General features: G+C 37.9%; 2 protein-coding genes across 2 annotated transcripts; both read left to right on the top strand.

The window, feature by feature from the left end:
* LOC131313859 (zinc finger protein AZF1-like) lies at window positions 1-7282 on the top strand. Its single transcript, XM_058342357.1, has 4 exons — window positions 1-15; window positions 274-406; window positions 6614-6695; window positions 6838-7282. Exons 1-4 carry the CDS (start codon window positions 1-3, stop codon window positions 7280-7282), a joined length of 675 nt encoding a protein of 224 aa, XP_058198340.1.
* Window positions 7283-15716: 8434 nt separating this feature from the next.
* Window positions 15717-17113, top strand: LOC131314784 (zinc finger protein ZAT12-like). The gene is made up of 2 exons (XM_058343633.1): window positions 15717-16427; window positions 16527-17113. Exon 1 carries the CDS (start codon window positions 15943-15945, stop codon window positions 16390-16392), a length of 450 nt encoding a protein of 149 aa, XP_058199616.1. The 5' UTR covers window positions 15717-15942; the 3' UTR covers window positions 16393-16427; window positions 16527-17113.
* The last annotated feature ends 5157 nt before the right edge of the window (window positions 17114-22270 follow it).

The following is a 22270-nucleotide window of genomic DNA, read 5'->3' as shown; positions in this document are numbered from 1 at the left end:
ATGACGATTGGGAAGGTATGAAGTATGAACATAGAAAAGATTAACCAACGGACACCATGGCTATGTCTATTGAAGATCTAGAACAGGCTTTTGGGGTACGAGCATCCAACAAATTTTAACAAAAAGACAAAAAAAGGGCATCAAACATATACATGGTACGATTTTTGGTACGGCCGGTCATTTGTTTGACCCGATAACTAATTTATAGTACTGTACTTAGGAGGAGTAGTTCTCTGATTATTGACCAAGTGTTCGATTCTATCTAATCCACAGGCTGACAGACAGGCTATAGCTGATGCTGATTTCCAAGATCAACTACTCAAAGCACCACAGCACATGCATGCATGCATTCAATTTTGTTACGTACACGGCATGTTAAGAATTCTGGAGCCTTTCGTACGTACTAGTACGCTTTATCATGTGACTTAAGTTATGTGGAACTTTAATTCTCTTTTCGTGATATACTGTATATGGATGTGGCCGGGTTGACTAGGACTAGCAGCAGCACTGCCCCGGGTGTCTATATGCATGCATTGGCCGGGTCTGTCCTCTTCATCAATTTCTCTGCTTTGAAATATATGCATGCATTGGGTCTGTCCTCCTCATCAATTTCTCTGCTTTGAAATAAAGCCTTACGTTACGCCCACGTTAGATATACGTGGTATGCAATAAACTAGGCGTAGTAGATAGAGTACGACAGTATATTGCATGACCATTGACACTACTCTCCCAGTGTAACTTCTACGCACTTTGTTCCAACAACATTCATTTTTGTGATCACGCCCTATTTTCTTTGAACTAACTAGTATTTCACCTTTTTTCCAATCATCTCATCAAAGTCTTCTCTTGAAACAACATATATACATTTGTTAGAGATTTTTTCCAATCATCTCATCAAAGTCTTCTCTTGAAACTACATATATACATTTGTTAGAGACAGAGACAAAGACGGAGATGGAGACGGAGAGAGGTGTGGGCATACGGGGGCCAAGGCCCCTGTGTCGGGTTTTTTTTATAAATAAAAATATTTTTTCTTTTTTCTTTTTTTTGTTAGTTGAGAACATCTAGGTATTGTATTTTGTATTGGGTGTTATTTAGACATAAAAATGGGTTAGTTTTTTGTCCCAAAACCTAATTTCTCCCTTTGTGCACGGCCTCCAATAAGTTTTTCCTTCAATTATTGATCTCATTTATTTTTCTATCTCTCTCTACTTCCTACGCAAAAAAACTTCCCTCAGAATCTAAACCAAACAAACTACGTATTAGATACTCGACCTTCAAATTTCAAAATCTTGTTCATAGTTCAGCCCCCGTGTTTACAAAATTCTGGTTTCATCCCTGGATAGAGATAGAAAGGGAGAGACCGCGAGATAGAATATAGAATTGTTGATGTTACCCGAATAATTATCATCTCAAGTGTTTTTTTTGGTCAATCGATGGAGGAAGAGATCATTTACATCATATATAGAGAACTACAAAGGGAAAATGACGGCCAATGACGTGTTTTGATAAGAGATCATTTACATCATTTATTAATTATCAAAACTCGTCCTGGGCCGTCATTTTTGTAACGCCTCGATTTTCCAAGGAATTTTGGAAGTATTAACCCAAAAATACACTAAATTTTACAAACTATTAGGCCCCTGTTTATCCTTATACAAAAATTACAATTTCAAAATAATACAAAAATCTATGTACATTTATTTAACAAAAGTAACTCCAGAGCGACTCTAGTTTTGACACGAAATTCCAAGCAATGTTGGCCCAGACTCCGTTTCAGGGGTCCCACTTGTATCAACTGCTCCACTGTGGAATCCTGCACACTCTGGCAAATTGAACGCCGAAGCAAACGATTTGCCAGGATACAAACGTATCCTGAGTGATAATTCACTAAGTAGAAATCCTAAAACCCAATACCACAATATGCAGATCAACAATATAATAATTCATAATACACCGAAGGTACAAAATAATAACACATCGTCTTTTTCTTTACTATCCATCATCTTACATGTAATCTAAGGATTCTCTCCGCGAGATCCTTTCCTCCCACATCCACTAACTACAATCGTCTCATGGGTCCACCCTTCCTCTTGCTTGTCCTGCACCAGGGTCCTAGGTGAGCGCATCTAAGTTATGTACCGAGTATGTTCTCACTTAAGACCATAACAGGAGGATCGAGTCATCCCATGACGTATCGTACATTAGGGTCGGACATCCACTACCCCACGCTAACTATAACCGTCTCATGGGACCCATTCTCTTCCTCAAAGAGAAACTTTCCATGACGTATCATACATTAACGTCTCACTAACTATAATCGTCTCATGGGACCCATTCTCTTCCTCGAAGAGAAACTTCCCATGACGTATCATACGTTAGCGTCACAACACCGGGCCCCTCAGGTAACCCATTTCAACACAGGGCCCCATAGGTTACCCTTGCCATCACCATGGCTCAAATCACAATCCACACAATCACACTTCCAACACTTTATCAATTTCCATTTACTTAACATCGTCTACATGAGTCACTACTCGTAACCACCTAGGGAACCTATTTGTCCAATCTACAGCCACAACAAAATATCGCACGGTTCAATATTTCAACTAAAAGTACTAACAACACATAACCATGCGATAAAATTAATCATGTCATAGAATTAATCATGCGAGTAACAAAATAATATTCAGTCAAACAATTAATTACTACACTTAAAATTAAGTCTGTTTCCCTCATTTAGAAATTTTATAAAACATTTCTACTATTTATACATTTTTCTTTAACTATCGTATTATTCATAGATTTTACAAACAAATTTTTATTGGAAAATACTTATTGCTAAATTTAGTATTTACTAACTATATTAAATATTAATATGAGATTTTTATAACAATAAAATTATGCGAGGCTATTCTAGTTAATATTTATTAAAGTTAAAGATTAACTAATATATAATCTAAAATATTTCTTGTTTACAATCTAAATAAATTTTTACTAGTAAAATATTCTTGTTAATATTTCATAAACATTTATCTACCCCAATAATTTATTAAACACGTAAACGTCCACTCAAATACAAATTAACAATGCAACATCAATAATAATTTCACAATCAAACATTTGTTAAACGATCATAAATTTTCACAGGGTATAACACTAATCATTCCAGCACAACCAGATTAAATTTTAATATAAACAGGACTAAAAATAAATTAACAATTTAACAGCAGATCATCATCTTCAATAAACTTTAAATCTAAGTAACTCCATTAAAATGCAGATAAAGGTTTTGGGTTTCCGGAAAGCTACCTCAAACGCGATTCTAAGTTCGGATAAGTGTTATGCGGTGTTCGTAGATCGCCATGGTGGTTTTGAAATCTCGGGGCTGCGTCCGGCGGCATTCCAACAGGGCCCGCAGCAGCGGTGTGCACACACCTACGGCCACAACTCTCTCTCTCTCTCTCTCTCTCTCTCTCTCTATTCTAGACTCAACAATAAAATTTGGGAGTGAAATAATATACTGGTGTTCAATTTCGGATTATGTGGGTATGTATAATGAGAGAGAATAAAGTAGTGAGAATGTGAGATGATAAGTGTAGAAGTGGTGGAATGAGGAAGGAAAGTGATACTGATAATGATAAAAAGATAAGGGACAAGTGCCACATTTGGAGGGGTGTTTCAATTCTAATGTATGTGGACGCATGTATGTACATGGTGAGAATGTATCTGGACGCTTTTATGTATAGGATGAGAGATAGAGAAGTGGAGAGTTAGTTTGAATAGAGTTCTACTTAGGGTTTAAATAGAAAAAATAAGAGATGAATATGAATCACTGATTCCCTGTATATCTAAAGTTTAAATACATATCTTATACAATAATGCAAATAATATCAATTGCACACATAATAATATATTTTAATTATTCAATCTAATTAATTATTGAATTAGGAATTTAAAAATATAAATTTGTATTAAAAAAAATTGGGTCAAAAATCCGGGTCGTTACAATTTTCCCTACGACAAAGTATAAACTCGGAACACTACATCAATTGTGAGAGTTCATGAGATAACCAAACCCAACAACTCAACTAATACAAGAAATAAGCCCATGATAGGGCAGAAACAAAAAAAGAAATAAATGAAAAGCTCATTAATTAAGGGAAGAAAATCCGCACGCATGTGGAGATATTCGAACTACTGACCTCTTAATAACGTGCAAGAGTCTATATATGTTTGAGTGTGAAATTTCATTTTATGAGATTGGACTACGATCAATCTTAATCCCATCATGGGTTGAGTCAAGATTTAGATTTAGAGGTGACAAAATTGGAAAAAAAAAAAAACTGCTAATAATTAGTCGTCAACACGAAGCACATTCTATTAATGTATTAATGACACATCACGTGGTCACCAATGGTTGTGTAAGTGTTAAGTATTAGTAAGTCCTAACTGCCAAACGTTTTTATCCAAAGAACACACGAGGAAAAATATATCTTCATTATTTTCTTGCACAAAATTCTTGAACAACTAAACGAACCTAGTATTGTAAAAGATGCTTTTTTCATTCAAAAAACCAAGAGCCATCCAATGTGCCCCATCTTTCGGACCAAGTGATCAAAGTTTTACCAAGTTGATCAATAAACAATGAGAAAGTCTACAATACACACTTTTTTAAAAGGCCGTACCATATGCACCTATTTTATGGTTCATTCATAACATTTTAGCGTGTTTCGTAACTTTTGTTCTATAATTCATAACTTTTCAGCAGTACGATTCGTAATATTTTCATTATGATTCATAACATTTTGGTGTATTTCGCAACCTTTATACAATTCATAACTTTTTAGCAGTACGATTCGTAACATTTTCTCTATAATCATAATATTTTGGAGGGTGCATATGATACACAATACCCAAATAAAGGATGTGTATTGTAGTTTCTCCCTGAACAATTCAAGGTGTGTGAGTGAGTGTGAAAGACGAAGGTCACACGCAGATACCTCATGGACGAACAGCATAGATTAATCGCAAATTAAGCTACTAATTTACTACAATTCAGTAAATGGTCAAACTATAATAATATACATTCTTATATTTGTACGTACGTCATTTAATTATACTTTTATTTATTATTCGCACCGATGTGCACTTCCTTACGGGTTACTTGTATGTGACAACTTGGGCTCCGTTCCAGAAACCTTCTTAAAAAATAAGCAGTTTATTTTACATTTTCAAACTCAAAAATAATGTAAATAAAAAATATTTTTTAAATTTTTTTTGCATCGTATAAAAGATCTCAGATCTCGATGAGATCTTTTAAACAAGATCCATATTGCTTATTTTTAGATTTCAATAAATCCATAATTTTTTAGCTTTAAATTGTCTTCTTAAAAAATAAGGGCTTTTTTTACGTTCCGAAACGGGGCCTTAATTGTCCACATAATCTCTGAGGTGTGTTGGCCAATTAAATTACTACATGTGTGCGACGACTTAAAGACCATAGAGCACGAGTCTCGTGCTCTTTGGTCTTTTTTAACTTCCTTTCACACTCAAATACTAGGACTAAGTAATTAAAAAGAAGAAGAAGAAGGGATAACTACCTTAAAAGAAAGGAGAGACTAGAAAACTACGTACGTTTTACTTTAACTGTTCTCTATTCGTTTCTCTTCCATTTTTTTATTTTTCTCGTCCCCACCCCAAATACAAACTACAAAAAAGTAAAGAATATTTCAAATTCACTCATTTTTTCCATCTTTCTCGTTTACTATTATTTTTATCCTCCAAAATACAGATTAATTTTTAGACACGGAGAAGACTTGGGTTTTTGTACTAGAATTCTATGTGATGTAACTAGTTAATTTCAACACTCTCTCCATCTCATAAATTTTAGGAGTGCTGCTATTGGTACCGACGGTACCGTAGGGAAAATGCACCGACGGCCACCGGACGGCCGCCTCCGGCCACCGAACGGCCAATCCGAGCCGTCCAAAAATTTTAAAAAATAAAACCGAGTGGGCCTACGCGAGAATGAATGGCATCCGAGGTGTGTAAGGTACTTGATCCGAGCACCCTTTTTCGTGTATATATGTATATACGTGTATATACACGAAAAAGGGGTGCTCGGATCAAGTACTCTGCTTTGCAATAAAGCCTTACGTTACCCCCACGTTAGATCTACGTGGCAAGCAATAAACTAGGAGTAGTACAGTACGATAGTAAATTGCATGACCATTGACACTACTCTCCCAGTGTAACTTCTACGCACTTTGTTCCAACAACATTCATTTTTGTGATCACGCCCTATTTTCTTTAACAGAAAACCTATGAGGATCAACCAAAGCCCACCGAAATCGTACCGATGGCTACTGTTAGGTCGTTTTCAGCCACTAGACGGTCGATTTGGACCATCCAAAAATTCTATAAAAAAAAAAAATCGAGGGGGACCGCGCAGGGATCACCGGCATCCGATGTGTGTAACGTGGTTGGATTAAGCACCCAATTTTTCGTATATATACAAGAATACACGAAAAATAGGGTGCTTGATCTAACCACTCTACACATATCGGATGCTATTTATTCCAGCACAAGCCCCTTTGGTTTTTTTTTATAGAATTTTTGGACGGTTCGGATCGACAGTCCGGTGACCAGAGACGGCCCGACGGTGGCCTTCGGTACAATTTTGATGGGCTTTGGTTGGTACGGCTAGCAAGATTCTTTCTTTAAACTAACTAGTGGAGTATTTCACCTTTTTTCCAATCATCTCATCAAAGTCTTCTCTTGAAACAACATATATACATTTTTTTAATTTTTTTTCACTGAAAAATAAATCTGCAGCCGAGCCACTATTGAACCCGATTACGCAATTCAAACCTCGGGGGAGACTAGCACAGCAATCTACTGCGCCGCCATGGCCCCTCATGCTCCTCTCACGACTCGGCGACTCGGCGCCGCCCCCGGCCACGTCTTCGCCTGCAAGACGTGCAACCGGGAGTTTTCGTCGTTCCAAGCCCTCGGCGGCCACCGGGCCAGCCACAAGAAGCCGAAGTTGACGGCAGCGGACGGGGACTTCATCCACTCTCTGACGACGCCGGAGAACCCGAAGGCGCACGATTGCTCCATCTGCGGGCTGGAGTTCACGATCGGGCAGGCGCTCGGGGGGCACATGAGGAGGCACCGTCCCGCAGCCACCAGCGACGACGGGGAGGCGATGGGCCGGGCCGTGGTGGAGAAGTCGGTTGGTAGCGAAAAGGGAAATATGTTCTTGGATTTGAATATTTGACACTGGCCCCGATGTGGTTGATTGCTTGAAAGGGTATGTATTTTACGATGGCTGTAGGTGCGCGGTTAGTTGGTGTTTTGGGTTCAGAGGAAAATGTCACTTGTCTACTACAGTATTATAGTCAGAATGTCATTCATTTATCAAAAAATCTAGTGCATCGCTCCCTGACTAAGCATACAAATATCCGTTATCACTTTATTCGGGAGAAGGGGACATTGCCATATACTGCAGACAATCCAGCCGACATGTTGACGAAGGAGTTCAAGCACTGTTTGGAGTTAATTCATAATTAATATCAAGCACAACTTACTCTTTTTCGAAGGGCAATAAAGTCAAGGGAATAGAGAGGGGACCCTGTCGGAACGGATGCCGTCGGCGCGGGGTATGCTCTCCACGTACCATCCGCGAGGGAGTTCGAACCTCGAGAAGGAGGAGGCGGCGGTGATTGCGGAGGTTGTGGGGACCACCACCGCCAGTTCGCGGCGGACGGACGGAACGACGCCGCCGTGGTGAGCGGGGGTCGGGTTTCGGAAAGGGACCAGCATTGAGCGAGAGAGCGCCACATTGTCCTCCGCCTCCTCCATGGGATGATGATCTGTCACTCTAGACTGTGTCAAGTGCGACTTCTGTTTCTGTACTAAAAAAACGCCGATTAAATAAAAAGAAGAAACATTTTCACAACAATTCTTCTACGATCACGGACACACTTCTTCTGTTCACGTTAGGACCCACACACACTACACGATCAGTGCGTAAAGTGTTGTGTTTGTGGGCGTAGAATTTTTCTTGGGAATTGATTTTCAAACTCCCCTTTATCCAAATACACTCATTTTTTATTTTGTAGTGATATAAAATTACATAATTATTATTTTCATGTGTGAACAAAAAAATGTATACAGAGTAATTTTCTAATTCTACGTGAATGAAAATAAAAAAATAGAGTGCACTTGAAAAAAGGGAAGTATAAAAATTAATTTCTTTTTTTTTTTCAATGCACATTTTTTTTTTTATCTCAAGAGTGCTACAATAACACATTTGCACATACAAGTGCACAAACAACACTCTTGTGTGTACAAGTGTGCAGTTCTAGCATTTTTATTTTTGTACGACCAGTGCCAAAACGACGAAAGATTTTATATTTATGTTTGAGTTATAAAAAATATCCATCGTCGTTTTAGCATTAGATAAAAAGGGCATATTATTTTTCCATGCTTAGTATTGTCCTCTTAACTTTGTTTTGGATAGTGATTTTTGCACACCCCATTTTCATAATTATACTCTCTCTTTCTTTTTTTTGCTTATTAATTTACATGTTAATTTATGAAAATAACCTTTCATCTGGAGACTCTTCCACATCTTTTGAAGGACATTATTGGAAATTCACACTGCAAGAGGGCAAAAAAGAAAGTGCATTTATAAGGAATGAGAGTGAAAATCAATCACCTTTTTGTTGTGCTTCCAAAGAGAAACGGCATAATGAAACTATTAAGAGAAAGGGCATAATAAAACTTTCAAGAGTCGAATTAAAATGGGAACCGGAGGTGCTGTAGTGCACCCCGGTGTAGAGCGTGTGTAGTGCGGTACACGGATCATCGATCTCATTAATCAACGGTTGCGATGTATTTTTTAACTTTGACCGATAATAAATATCTTTTACCGGTAAAAGATTATTTTTAATCTGAACTGTTGATTAATGAGATCAATGATTGTGTGCCACCCTACGTGCACATTACACTGGGGTGCAGTATAACAAAAAAGGTAGATAAACAAACGGAACTGAGGGAACATTTCATTTGAATGTTAAATGCCTTGTTTGTTTCACATTTTGAAAAATGTTTTTCAAAAAATATTTCATACTTTCAATCATTACTCTTCACTTAGGCCCCGTTCCGGAAACGGAAATAAGTACTTATTTTTTAAGAAGGCAATTTCAAGCTCAAAAATCATGTGTTTACGTAAATAATTTTCTTATCAATATGGATCTTGTTTGATTATGAGATCTTTTATACGGTGAAAAAAAAATTGAAAAATAATTTTTCATTTATATTATTTTTGAGTTTGAAAATATGAAATAAGTACTTATTTTTTAAGAAGGTATTCTGGAACGGAGCCTTATTACACTTATCTCCAATCATTATTCTCATTTCTCTCTCCACTCATTACCCCTGCTTCCAATCATTACTCTCATAAAAAATTTCTCAAAAAACTCTCCTAACAAAATACTCATGTGCATGATTTCAGCAAAACAAGAGTGAGAAACCTTCCAACAAAAAAAAAAAGAGTGATAACCTTTCTAATCGGTACGACAACTTTCTTTTCATAATAATACTATAGAGATTATGTTTGAATCTACCAAGTCAATGTGCTTTTAGCTCAGTTGGCATTGTTAGGACCACAGGCCATGGTCTCTCTATATATGTTGGCAAATTTCAAAACAAAACACACATTTAATTGTATCCCTCATTATTGAGTTATAATTTATTTATTTCTAGAGTGTCTGTTTAGGAAGTGGAAGGAAATCGAATCTTTATTTGTAATTGAGAGTGATTGAATGAAATGATCGCATTTAGATCAAGTGGTCGGAGAGAGCTCAATTGGAATGGATTGACTGGGTATCAATTTGAGATCAATTGGTAAAACCTGCCTAAATAAGACGGAAGTGGTGCACACCTTACGGCTAATACAAAAGGTACCACTATTCTTTTGTATGCTAGGGAAACGAAACAAAAGGAGCAGCAGGAAAAAAAAGAAAAAGAACGTGGGTCTAGTTCAGACAAGATAGAGTGGTATTTTTACAGTCTTGGAGTTCTTATTCAACCGTAGCCAGAATGAAACTCCAAGAAATATTCACAACTTCATTTCTACAAACTTAGATTTGTTCTTCGGTGAATTTTCGAAGGAGTGTGGAAGGCTTGTGGATTCAAGACAGTGGCGGTCAAGCACTGGGTATGGTGAACGTGGATTTGGTTAGTAGATCTTAGGCTCGATTGTGATGATTCAAATTGTAGGGTAAGATTACTTGTAATTACACAATGTTTATAGTGTTTGATTCCTTCCCGTAGTTTATTTTTTTTCCGTTTAGGGTTTTTCACGTATATCTTGGTATTCTTATGTTTATTGCTTTCCGGTGATTGATTGGGTTAATATATTGATTGTGGGTTGATATTGAAAAAATTCGGAACATAGCAAATATTTATATACCTAGGCGATCTACGACTTTTCAGGCATCATGCACCCATTGCCTCTTTCGGTGGAGGCAGGTTCAAGCCCCATGAGAGGCGATTGGGGTTCAGGGTTACGGGCAATCTCTGAACTCTCTGTGAACTAACATACTAACTAAGAATGTGGCCAGAGGGGGGACCAGTAGGAATAGTCATCCCGCCTACAATTTTAAAAAACCCAACTATTACTCCCTCCATCCCAATTTGTTTGTCTAATTGTCGAAATACGTGTCTTTCAAAAATATACTTATATCTTACATTTTATAATATTTTTTTATGATTTTAAAGATTTTGTATAATAAAACTAATTGAGATCTATCAAACAAGATCCATATTACATATTAAAAATATTACGAATTGAAAATTATAGCTAATTCTTTGAGAGGTCAAACGTTTTCAAAAAGTCAAAAAGGAGACAAACAAACTGGGACGAAGAGAGTACATTGAAAAAAGAAAATACTTTTGCTATTCTTACGGGTTCGTCAAGGTCAGAGATATGACGATTTGGAAGGTATGAAGTATGAACATAGAAAAGATTAACCAACGGACACCATGGCTATGTCTATTGAAGATCTAGAACAGGCTCTTGGGGTAGGAGCATCCAACAAATTTTAACAAAAAGACAAAAAAAGGGCATCAAACATATAATATGGTACGATTTTTGGTACGGCCGGTCATTTGTTTGACCCAATAACTAATTTATAGTACTGTACTACTTGAGAGTAGCTCTCTGATTATTGACCAAGTGTTCGATTCTATCTAATCCACAGGCCAAGGCTGATTTCCAAGATCAACTCAAAGCGCCACATGTGTTCAATTTTGTTACGTACACGGAATGATAATAAGAATTCTGGAGCCTTACGCTTTATCATGTGACTTATGTGGAACTTTAATTAATTCTCTTTTCGTGATATACATGGACAATGTGGGTTGACTAAGACTGGTAATAGCACTGCCCCGGGTGTGCGTGTATATATATGCACTGGGTCTGTCCTGTCCTCCTCATCAATTTCTCTGCTTTGGAATAAAGCCTTACGTTACCCCCAAGTTAGATCTACGTGGCGAGCAATAAACTAGTAGTAGAGTACGACATATATTGCATGACCATTGACACTACTCTCCCAGTGTAACTTCTACGCACATATACATTTGTTAGAGATAGAGATAGAGATAGAGATAGTGATAGAGATAGAGATAGGAAGGGAGAGAGAGAGAGCGCGAGATAGAATGTAGAATTGTTGATGTTATCGAAATAATTTTATCATCTCTAAGTCTTTTTTCTTTTTTTTTTTCAATCGATAGAAGAAATTATTTATATCATATATGGAGTACTACAAAGTACAAATCCGGGACACTACATCAGCTGTAAGAGTCCACGAGACAATCAAGAATCAAGCCAACAACTCAATCAATACAAGAAATAAATTCATTATAGGGTAGAAACAAAGAAAGAAAGAAATGAAAAGGAAGAACACCTGCACGCAGGTGGGGAGATTCGAACTCATGACCTCCTAATAAGGTGCAAGAGTCCTGGCCCATTGAGCTATATATGTTTGAGTGTGAAATTTCATTTTATGAGATTGGACTAGGATCAATCTTAATCCCGTCATGGGTTGAGTCAGGATTTAGATTTAGAGGTGACAAAATTGGAAGAAAAAAAAATCAACTGCTAATAATTAGTCATCTAACACATGAAGCACATTTTATTAATACATTAATGACGCATCACGTGGTTACCGATGGTTGTGAAAGTGTTAAGTATTAGTAAGTCCTAACTGATAGACGTTTTTATCCAAAGAACACACGCGGGAAAATATATCTTCACTATTTTCTTGCACAAAATTCTTGAACAACTAAACGAACCTAGTATTGTAAAAGATGCTTTTTTCATTCAAAAAACCAAGAGCCATCCAATGTGCCCCATCTTTCGGACCAAGTGATCAAGTTTTACCAAGTTGATCAATAAACAATGGGAAAGTCTATAATACACATTTCTTAAAAAGGTGTATCATATGCACCTATTTTATTTTATGGTTCATTCATAATATTTTAGCGTGTTTCGTAACTTTTGTTCTAGAATTTATAACTTTTTAGTAGTACGATTCGTAATATTTTCATTATGATTCATAATATTTTGGTGTATTTCGCAACCTTTATACGATTCATAAGTTTTTAGCAATACGATTCGTAACATTTTCTCTATAATCATAATATTTTGGAAGATGCATATGATACACAATACCCAAATAAGGAATGTGTACTGTAGTTTCTCCATAAACAATTCAAGGTGTGTGAGTGAGTGTGAAAGACGAAGGTCACACGCAGATACCTCATGGACGAACAGCGTAGATTAATCGCAAATTAAGCTACTAATTTACTACAATTAGTAAATGGTCAAACTATAATAATATATATTCTTATATTTGTACGTACGTCATTTAATTATACTTTTATTTATTATTCGCACCGATGTGCACTTCCTTACGGGTTACTTGTATGCGACGACTTAATTGTCCACGTAATCTCTGAGGTGTGTTGGCCAATTAAATTACTACATGTGTGCGACGACTTAAAGACCATAGAGCACGAGTCTCATGCTCTTTGGTCTTTTTTAACTTCCTTTCACACTCAAATACTAGGACTAAGTAATTAAAAAAAAGAAGAAGAAGGTATAACTACCTTAAAAGAAAGGAGAGACTAGAAAACTACGTACGTTTCACTTTAACTGTTCTCTTTTCGTTTCTCTTCCATTTTTTATTTTTCTCGTCCCCACCCCAAATACAAACTACAAAAAAGTAAAGAATATTTCAAATTCACTCATTTTTTCCCTCTTTCTCGTTTACTATTATTTTTATCCTCCAAAATACAGATTAATTTTTAGACACGGAGAAGACTTGGGTTTTTGTACTAGAATTCTATGTGATGTAACTAGTTAATTTCAGCACTCTCTCCATCTCATAAATTTTAGTTTTCATTATGAAAATTGTCCTTTTTTAATAAAACATAAAAGATTTTTTTTTCCAGCATATATAATCATAATCGAAGTGCTTATGAGTGCACTACACCCCTATAGTGCACAATTCAAACAGTCTAAAAATGTTTTCAATAGCCCAAATTTTACCAAATTAAAATATCCTACATGACTTTAGAATCCAAAAATGTTTCACATGGTTCAAATTGGCTAAAAGCATCATACCCTACAGGATATGTTGAACATATCTTAGACCTTAATTGCAGAGATAAACGATATAGATCGCCGACTGTAGTGTACAGTAAAGGGTGTTTGTTTCCCATATAAGAAGTGCAAAGTCTTTTTTTTGCCAAGCGTTATACATCGGCGGAGGTTAGGGGAAGTTAGCAGACAGTAGAAATTAGGCCGCCGAAGGGTCTAAAAGCTCTCCATAGTCTCAGACCACCTAACATCTTCATAGGGCTCGAACTCTATCCTCCTACAAGAAAAGGAAGGAACCGGAGATGCCATTGGGCGAGGCAAAGTGTAGAGTTGCTCAAGCCGGAACAAGATACACCAAAACCGACTAAAAAATATGACACCGATTGGTTAAATATCTTGTAGGTCTCCAACGAACATTTACACCTAAACCGACTCAAAAAATCTGACACCAATTGGTTAAAAATCTTGTGGGTCTCTTTACACCTAAACCAACTCAAATGTTTGACACCGGTCATCTACGTCTGAGAGTGATCGGATCTGCTTAACAGTGAGACGGTTGGGTGGTGGTGCTGGTCTGGGTGGTGGTGCTTTCGGTGTTTTGTGCGGTAGTAGTTAAGTTTCAGGTTAGGGTTTCGTGGGACAGGGTTTGTCGGGCGGGTCTTTTTGGGCTTGTTTGTTATTGGGCTTTATTGATACTCCCTCCGTTCCTAAATATTTGAGACACTTTTATGCTTTTTGTTGTCCCATATAATTTGTCCATTTTGAAAAGTCAAAGCAAAATATAGTAAACCTCTTATGTTACCCTTTTCTTTTGGACACAAAATTTCAAATTCAAATTTTCAAGTACTATTCAAAGTACACTAGAAGGGTAAGATTGGACACTTAATTTTTGCACAATATAATAATATTTCTTCTTTAAAAATTAGAACTCTCAAAAGTTTCAAACATTTACGGATGGAGGGAGTATTATTTTTGGACTCCCGTGTTAGACCTTGGGTGTTGGGCTTCGGCCATGTGTTGTATTGTCTAACTTTTTGTTGGATTTTCCTTTCCCATCTCCTCATTTTTAATAAAAATTTTGCCTGTCAAAAAAAAAAAAACTAACACTTATTGGTTAAATATCTTGCGGGTCTCCAACGAACAATAACACCTAAACCGACTCAAATATTTGACTTCGATCGGTGTCAAATAGGGGTGAGCAAAAAAACCCGCAACTCGACCAGCCCGATCCGACCCAAAGGGTCTCGAGCGGGGCCGAACATGTGGTTTGGTAGGGTACAGGTTCATTTTCTGTATAAAAAAAATTCAGATTTCGGTTCGGGGTGGTGTGTTTCTTACCCGACCCGACCAAAACCGACCAATTCATATAGATTAATTCGGTTTTGGTTGGACCCGACCAGACCTGACGTAAAAAATCGGGCTCGCGGACGGTTCTTACTACTTGTTCGATTCGGGTTCGGGGCCAAAAATGGTGTTACCTGACATGTCGGGTTTGGGCCAAACCCGACCCGTGCACACCCCTACGGCTTCTACTATCAGAGAGTATTTGAGTCGGTTTTGGTGCAACTGTTCGTCGGAGACCCGCAAGATATTTTGCTATCAAAAAAATTTTTGCCTATAAAAAAAAAAATTTCTGACACCGTTTGGTTAAATATCTTACGGGTCTCCAACGAACGATTACACCAAAACCGACTCAAATACTATCTGACTCCGATTGGATCTTGCGGGTCTCCCACGAACATACACCTAAACCGACTCAAAAATCTGATTTTTGATTGGTTCTTATTCCGTGGGCGCCCACTCCCCACGCAATACTGACCGCATCCCATCTGCTTGACTAAAATACTGGTATCCAGGAAAGTTCTAGAACTGTCAAAGAAAGTTACAACAAAACATACATCTCATACTAATTCTGAGCTCACCCCACACGACTCTATACGCGGCCTACGCTTGTTGTCGTGAGCCCTGACGACTAAAATTCCACTGCACCTAGTACATATTACACCCCACCACATCTCTCTCTCTCTCTCTCTCTCTCTCTGTAAATATGTACATCTCCATCTCCATCTAGTATCTTCCAGAGCAAGAACTCACGCTTTTCTTAGTGCCCAAGAAAACAGAGTCCCAACCAAATCCCTCACTACAACCTATATATATATATATCTCCCCCACACGCCCCAAGTACCCAACAAGTGATTCGATTTCTTCTCAAAGAAAAAATCAACGCATTCACCCTTTGATTGAATAATTCCTCACCTCATAGAACCATGACTGTACTGAAAAGAAGCAGAGAACAAGACGGGGACGTGGAGGCACTGGCCATGGCCAACAGCCTCATGCTCCTCTCACGAGTCGGCGCCGCCCCCGGCCGCGTCTTCGCCTGCAAGACGTGCAACCGGGAGTTCCCGTCGTTCCAAGCCCTCGGCGGCCACAGGGCCAGCCACAAGAAGCCGAGGTTGACAGCGGCGGATGGGGACTTCCTCCACTCTCAGACGACGCCGGAGAAGCCGAAGGCGCACGAGTGCTCTATCTGCGGGCTGGAGTTCGCGATAGGGCAGGCACTCGGGGGGCACATGAGGAGGCACCGTCCGGCAGCCGCCAGCGACGACGGGCAGGCGATGGGCCGGCCCGTGGTGGAGAAGTCGGTTGGTAGCGAAAAGGGAAATATGTTCTTGGATTTGAATTTGACACTGGCCCCGATGTGGTTGATTGCTTGAAAGGGTATGTATTTTACGATGGCTGGAGGTCCGCGGTTAGTTGGTGTTTTGGGTTCAGATGAAAATGTCACTTGTCTACTACAGTATTATATATAGTCAGACTTGAATGTCATTCATTTAGCGAAATAATCAAGTGCATCGCTCCCGGACAAAGCATACAAATATCCGTTATCACTTTATTCGGGAGAAGGGGACATTGCTACTGCAGACAATCCAGCAGACATGTTGACGAAGGAGTTCAAGCACTGTTTGGAGTTAATTCATAATTAATATCTCCGGAGATGGGCGCACTCGGGGCAGCGTCGATCAGTGAACCGTGAATTTTTCGCCAAAGTTGAAATTTGAGGGCATTGGCTCAAATCCAATTGGACCGATGTTAGCCTAGCTTGTAGAAGTGTTTTTTTCCCGGCAGCACCAGCAATTTCAGAGATAGCAGCAGAGCATCGGAACGAATCATCCGTTGATGGACGCTCCTCCTCTCTCATGTTTTGTATATAGTATTAAGATACTTGTAAACTTCTGTAATGATTGTGGTGGACTCAACAGAGATTGAGAGAGAATTTGTATTAGTATTTGTGAAGTTTTAGTGTGGTAGTAATCCTCCACAAATAGTGATCAATCAGCTGCCCCGCGAATGTTAAAGAGTATTTTTATCAAGAAAAAATAGAGTTACAATATTGAATAATCATTATTTTTTAAAAGAAATTGGAGACGTTAAATTTATTTTATGTTGATCAGTTTGTATTCCACATTAATAGTGAAACATTTTTTTTTACCGTTTTGAGATTCTTTGGTTTCGAAACAGTGATGATTTTAGTGTTAATGCTCAGTTGTTTAGCTCTTCTGAGGTTTAAAAATCACGTTTGCTTAATTTGTGATTACTAAGAAATATTTTGGACATTATTTAAGATTTTGTGGAGTTACTTGTAAGAGATATTGGCTCATAAAAAAACATGCACGTGGTCATTCATTTCTTATTCAATACCAAGTTTACACCGAATGCAAGGTGTATGGGTGAAAAACGTGGATAGACTAACCAACAAAAGGATTTTGTCTTTCCTATTAGTGTACTTTTTTTAAAAAAAAAATCCGCAAAATTAATGGAGAGAGGAGAAAAAGATTCCAACCAAAAGTTGAAAAAATATCCAGTTGGGACAAGCCCAAACGCACCTAAGGGATAAAGCCCAAAACATCTGAGGGCCAAAAATGTTCAGATCAAACAATAAAGCACAAAAAGCCTAACCCAACAGAGCGGGCTAGATGTAGCCAGAAAAACCCAAAATCTAACCCTAATTTAAGAGTTTGATCTTCTCTTAGTTCTTACCCTTGAAAAGTAGTGTAAATTTATAAGGGTTCACAACTAGAATTGGTTGAGCATGACAGCTTGTTACAACCTGTGGATGGCGTGCAAATTTGTGGTCTATTACACTGGAGTTCTTCCGTAGACGACCTGAATCGTCTCAAAAGAGCGACTTTAGTTAGTCTGTGCCTCAAACCCCACCCTTTTTTCGGTGTGATCTTGTTCGGGTAAAAGATAACCACATCAAGTAATATTCTTCATTTTTGTAATAACGGTGGATGTATTCGGTTTTGGAAAACTACTTAGATTTCTTTATTTCTTAATAGATGTCTTTGTTATTGAGTTATATTTGGTTGAGTGTGTGTGTTTGGTTTGCGATCCCATTGCGTATAACATAAGTAATCTCGATCATTTAGAAATTTCACGCACCATCTTATTTGTTATCATGCCATTGGTGAAAATTTAAAGTATAGAAATCATTCCAGCCTGGTTTAACCTTTGTTAATTTTTGCGTCAAATTTTCATTTAGCTTCTTTTTGTCTTTATTAAAAAAATCTAGGTTCATACATTATTAATAACTTTAATTTCATAACTAGATCATTTCTCTATCTTTCTCTCGATCCTATAGTTTAGGCTAATGGTCGTAGCGGTCTTTGAGGTGGCGTACCAGTTGTGATTTGGGGCGTTGGAGGGTTGATGTGGTGGTACGAGAGTGGCGATTGGAGGCATATGAGGGCACATGGGTCCTAAGTCCCTGTAGTGAGGGGTATCACCTAACTACATGAGCTAGCACTCCAATTACGCCCCAAAACGACGTCGTTTTGGGGCGCTGCTGTTTGCAGTGAATTCCCCTCACTGCAGGGACTCGGAACCCGGCATTTCAATCAAAGGGTTTGGCTAGCCAGTTGAGTGGTCTGATTGAGGGGTTTTGAGGAGCAATGGGTTTGACTGATTTGGGCTGAGGGTGGTGGGTTTAGGTAGTCCCTATGTTACACGGAATGCGGATCGTACGTTCCGATACGAGAAACGAAAACGCAGTACGTTACATGCTTAAATTTTGATACTCTAAGGATAGACTTCTATAGATAATAACACTAGAACTTACTCTTCCAAGCGATAAACATCTAGTGAAACTAAATATTGTTTGTCAAATTATTCATACGTAACACATTTCTAGGAGCATTACGATTGAACTTTTTACAATTTCTCTCACCAAAATTCCATTCTCTCTCTATTTTGACCATGATAAGTTGACATTTTTAGGAAAACTAAGATGATCGCTTTGGATTGTTAAATTTATCATTTTGGACCGATAGTGTACCATGTTTTGAAACGTTTATACCAAAACGTAATTCGCTACGGTAGTAGCGTTCCCTGGTAACATACTTTAGGAGAGGATTTTTTATCAGTGGTCTGCACCGGGGAGGCAGTTATAGGCCGATTAAGTATATGGACAACGCGATTTGGGAACCGATTTGATTATTTGAACAGGGTTAGGGGTAGCAACGAAGTATGTGGGGGTGGAGTTCCATTGAGGTCATCGGAAGACGAAGGTGACTTTTTGGTCACCGCCGAATGGGGTGGTGGTATAGGGATTCAGGGGCAGAGCATATATCTTTGGAAACTTGAAAACATCCGATGACTACTTGTTTTTTTGTTGTTGGCATCTTGTATGAAATGACTTCGGTGTTCCCGGTCATTTTGGAAACATCGTAATTTTTGGCATAACAAAATCATTATGAGTATAACCAAAACTCATTACAAGCATAATAAAATCATAACAAGTCATAACTTGTTTGTTATGCATTGGTTGGGTTTGGTTATGCCTTAGTTGGTTTTTTGGATGTTCCTTAGTTATGCCTTGTTTGGATTTTGTTATGCTTATAATGGGTTTTAGTTATACTCATAATGGTGAAGTTATGCCAAAAATTACGGTGTTCCCAAAATGACCAGAAACACCATAGTATCATCCTTGTCTTATTTGTTGTTTGTTTTTCTTGCAAAAAATCCTCGAGTGGCTTAAGGATGATGCTATGATGTCCCCGGTCATTTTAGGAACACCGTAATTTTTGGCATAACTTTACCATTAGAAGCATAACTAAAATCAATTACAAGCATAACAGAACCTAAACAAGGCATAACCAAAGTGTTAGCCCGAAGGTTTCTATAGAATACCGTAATTGATTTTGATGATAACAAAATATATTTTTATTGAAAAGAAATATAATTAATATTGTGATATTTGGAATCCCTTAATGTTTATTTTGTAGGATTTGGTTGAAGTGCACATGGGAAGATTGCTACACCAAATCACTATCTTCAATGGTCAAGATAAATTGAAAGGAGGAAGATTAAGGACAAATCTTCTCCTATTTTTTTAATTGGCTACAAGGGATATTTTGTGGAAAGCAAAATGCTAATCAATGAGAAAGATTGAAGATTACTTGGGTGCTTAATTATCTCTAACGGCTACTGCAGAAAAGAAATGGAAATAAGAAATTGATTGGCTACATTTTTGTTGACTAGACTAGAAGATTGTCCTAACGGCTAGTGGATTTTGGATGGAAGCAATTGATGTGCTGGTTGCATTCTTGGAGTATATAAAGGGAAGTAAGGATTACACAACAGTGCTTCGGAGAAATATTTCAAAGAATACATCAATCTCTTCATACTCTATTCTTCAACTTGATAATTTTACACTTGTATGAGAGAGCTCTTATTTTGATCTTTATTGTAAAAGGGATTGTACACCCTTATTCATACTCTCGTAAGTGATTACTTTTTGTGAGTGGTTTTAGAGAAAAAATCACTTGGAGTTAGGTGTTACTAGCACCGGAGTCAAAACTAGTTGGGTTAGGTGTGACTAGCACCGGAGTCAAAATCAGTCTGAGCGATTGGGGATAAATTGCTCATTGTAAAGGTTGTCTAGCACCCGCAAAGCTAGAAGATTGTAACTATTGAAGATAGTACAGCAAATCTCAAGTTGGACACTTGGGGAGTGGACTAGGCCGTGAAGTTGCGGACCGAACCACTATAAATCCTTGCGTTCGATTCTCTCTTCCCTACTCTCTTTACTTTCCGTCTTGCATATCAATATTGCATGAGTAGAATAGTATTTCATTGAAATTGGAATTGTAGTTGAATAGATTGCAATTAGTTTTTTAAAATTTCGCGTTATATTTGAGATAACCAATTCACCCCCCCTCTTGGGTTGTTATTTGGACCAACACAAAGAATATCCAAAAAACCAACCAAGGCATAACTAAACCCAACCAAGGTTTAGTTATGCCTTGCTATGGTTCTGTTATGTTTGTAATGGGTTTTGGTTATACTCATAATGGTTTTGTTATGCCAAAAGTTACGGTGTCCCCAAAATGACCGGGGACACCGAAGTCATTCCCGTGGCTTAGACTTGGGTTTTGTATTTTCGAGCAGCAGTAGTAGAAGAGTCATTGTACTCAATCGCGGCTCTCTCAATGGATTTTTTCTCCCATTGTATTTGTTCCTGTTGGAAATTTGAATGGATTGGGGGGGCCTTTACTTCCCCATATTCATGGTGAGGGTTACCTCTATTCATTGTGGGGGGTTTTTCCCCCATTTATTCTGCCATTTACTCCACGTATTGAAGGCTGGCAGAATTATTAGGGTCATGCTCTGCCTATAAAAGGAGCATTTCACAGCATAGTTCTACACCAATTCACCCAAGAATTCACTAGCATTCTGATATAGTGTGAGAGAGAGAGAGACGCTGAGTTAGTTCGCCAAGACGTTCTTCGGTGGTGTTCCGACGTTCGTGGTCCGAGCCGGATCAATCCTGGGAGACAGACGCCGAGTAACCTCAACACCCTCCGGTAGGCGGTGAATCTGTTTTAAGGACACCGTGTGCAACACGGGTTTCGGTTCACAAATCCATATTCAGTATTTCGGTTCTCATTTCGATTTTGTAATTTCATTATATTGTAATTCAGTTCTTGTGTAAATGTAATAGAATTTGTATTCTGAATTCCCGATTGAAACTTTTGGTAACAGTTCCATCCTGATAATTAATGGAATTTTCTTCGCCGGCCATTCAAAAAAAAAAGAGTAACTAGATCATTTGCTTTTGTTTAATAAGTTATGAATAACTGGCCGGCGAATAGAGTTGAATGTCATGACACATAACTTGTACTCCCTCCGTTCCTTTTTTAAAGTCCAGTATTTCATTTTGGGCTGTCCCTTAATAAGTGTCCATTTTGTAAAGTTAGTGGGTAAAAGTTGGTGTATTGTCTATTTTATCCCTAAAAGTAGATTTTTTTTAAAAAAGTAAATGAGTAAAAGTGTAATGATGATGGGTAAGTAAGGAAAGTGGAGGAAAAAATTGATGTGAAAGGTATAATGATGATGTCTTTTTAATAAGTTGGAATTACGAAGCAGGACACTTAAAAAGGGACGGAGGGAGTAAGATTTTTTTGTTTCAACTCTCAATCTATATTCTAGTTCTCGCTTTCAATTTTCGTTTTCACAAATTTTGATTGTTTCGACTATTTTTGAAAAATGCAATTACGTTCGTGCTCGTAGCTTCGCTTACACGTTCGCATT

Source organism: Rhododendron vialii, chromosome 13a (genome assembly GCF_030253575.1).
Source record: "Rhododendron vialii isolate Sample 1 chromosome 13a, ASM3025357v1".
NCBI classification, from domain to species: domain Eukaryota; kingdom Viridiplantae; phylum Streptophyta; class Magnoliopsida; order Ericales; family Ericaceae; genus Rhododendron; species Rhododendron vialii.
The sequence above is the reverse complement of the archived record's forward strand: the minus strand, read 5'-3'. Positions and strand labels throughout refer to the sequence as shown.

Bases quoted from the DNA above. Each gene is read 5' to 3' on its own strand.
- LOC131313859 (XM_058342357.1), top strand. The intron at 407-6,613 runs GTACGCTTTATC...TTTTTTTTATAG, and splicing joins GGAGCCTTTCGTACGTACTA to AATTTTTGGACGGTTCGGAT. The intron at 6,696-6,837 runs GTTGGTACGGCT...ATAAATCTGCAG, and splicing joins TACAATTTTGATGGGCTTTG to CCGAGCCACTATTGAACCCG.
- LOC131314784 (XM_058343633.1), top strand. From the start codon at position 15,943: ATGACTGTACTGAAAAGAAGCAGAGAACAAGACGGGGACGTGGAGGCA.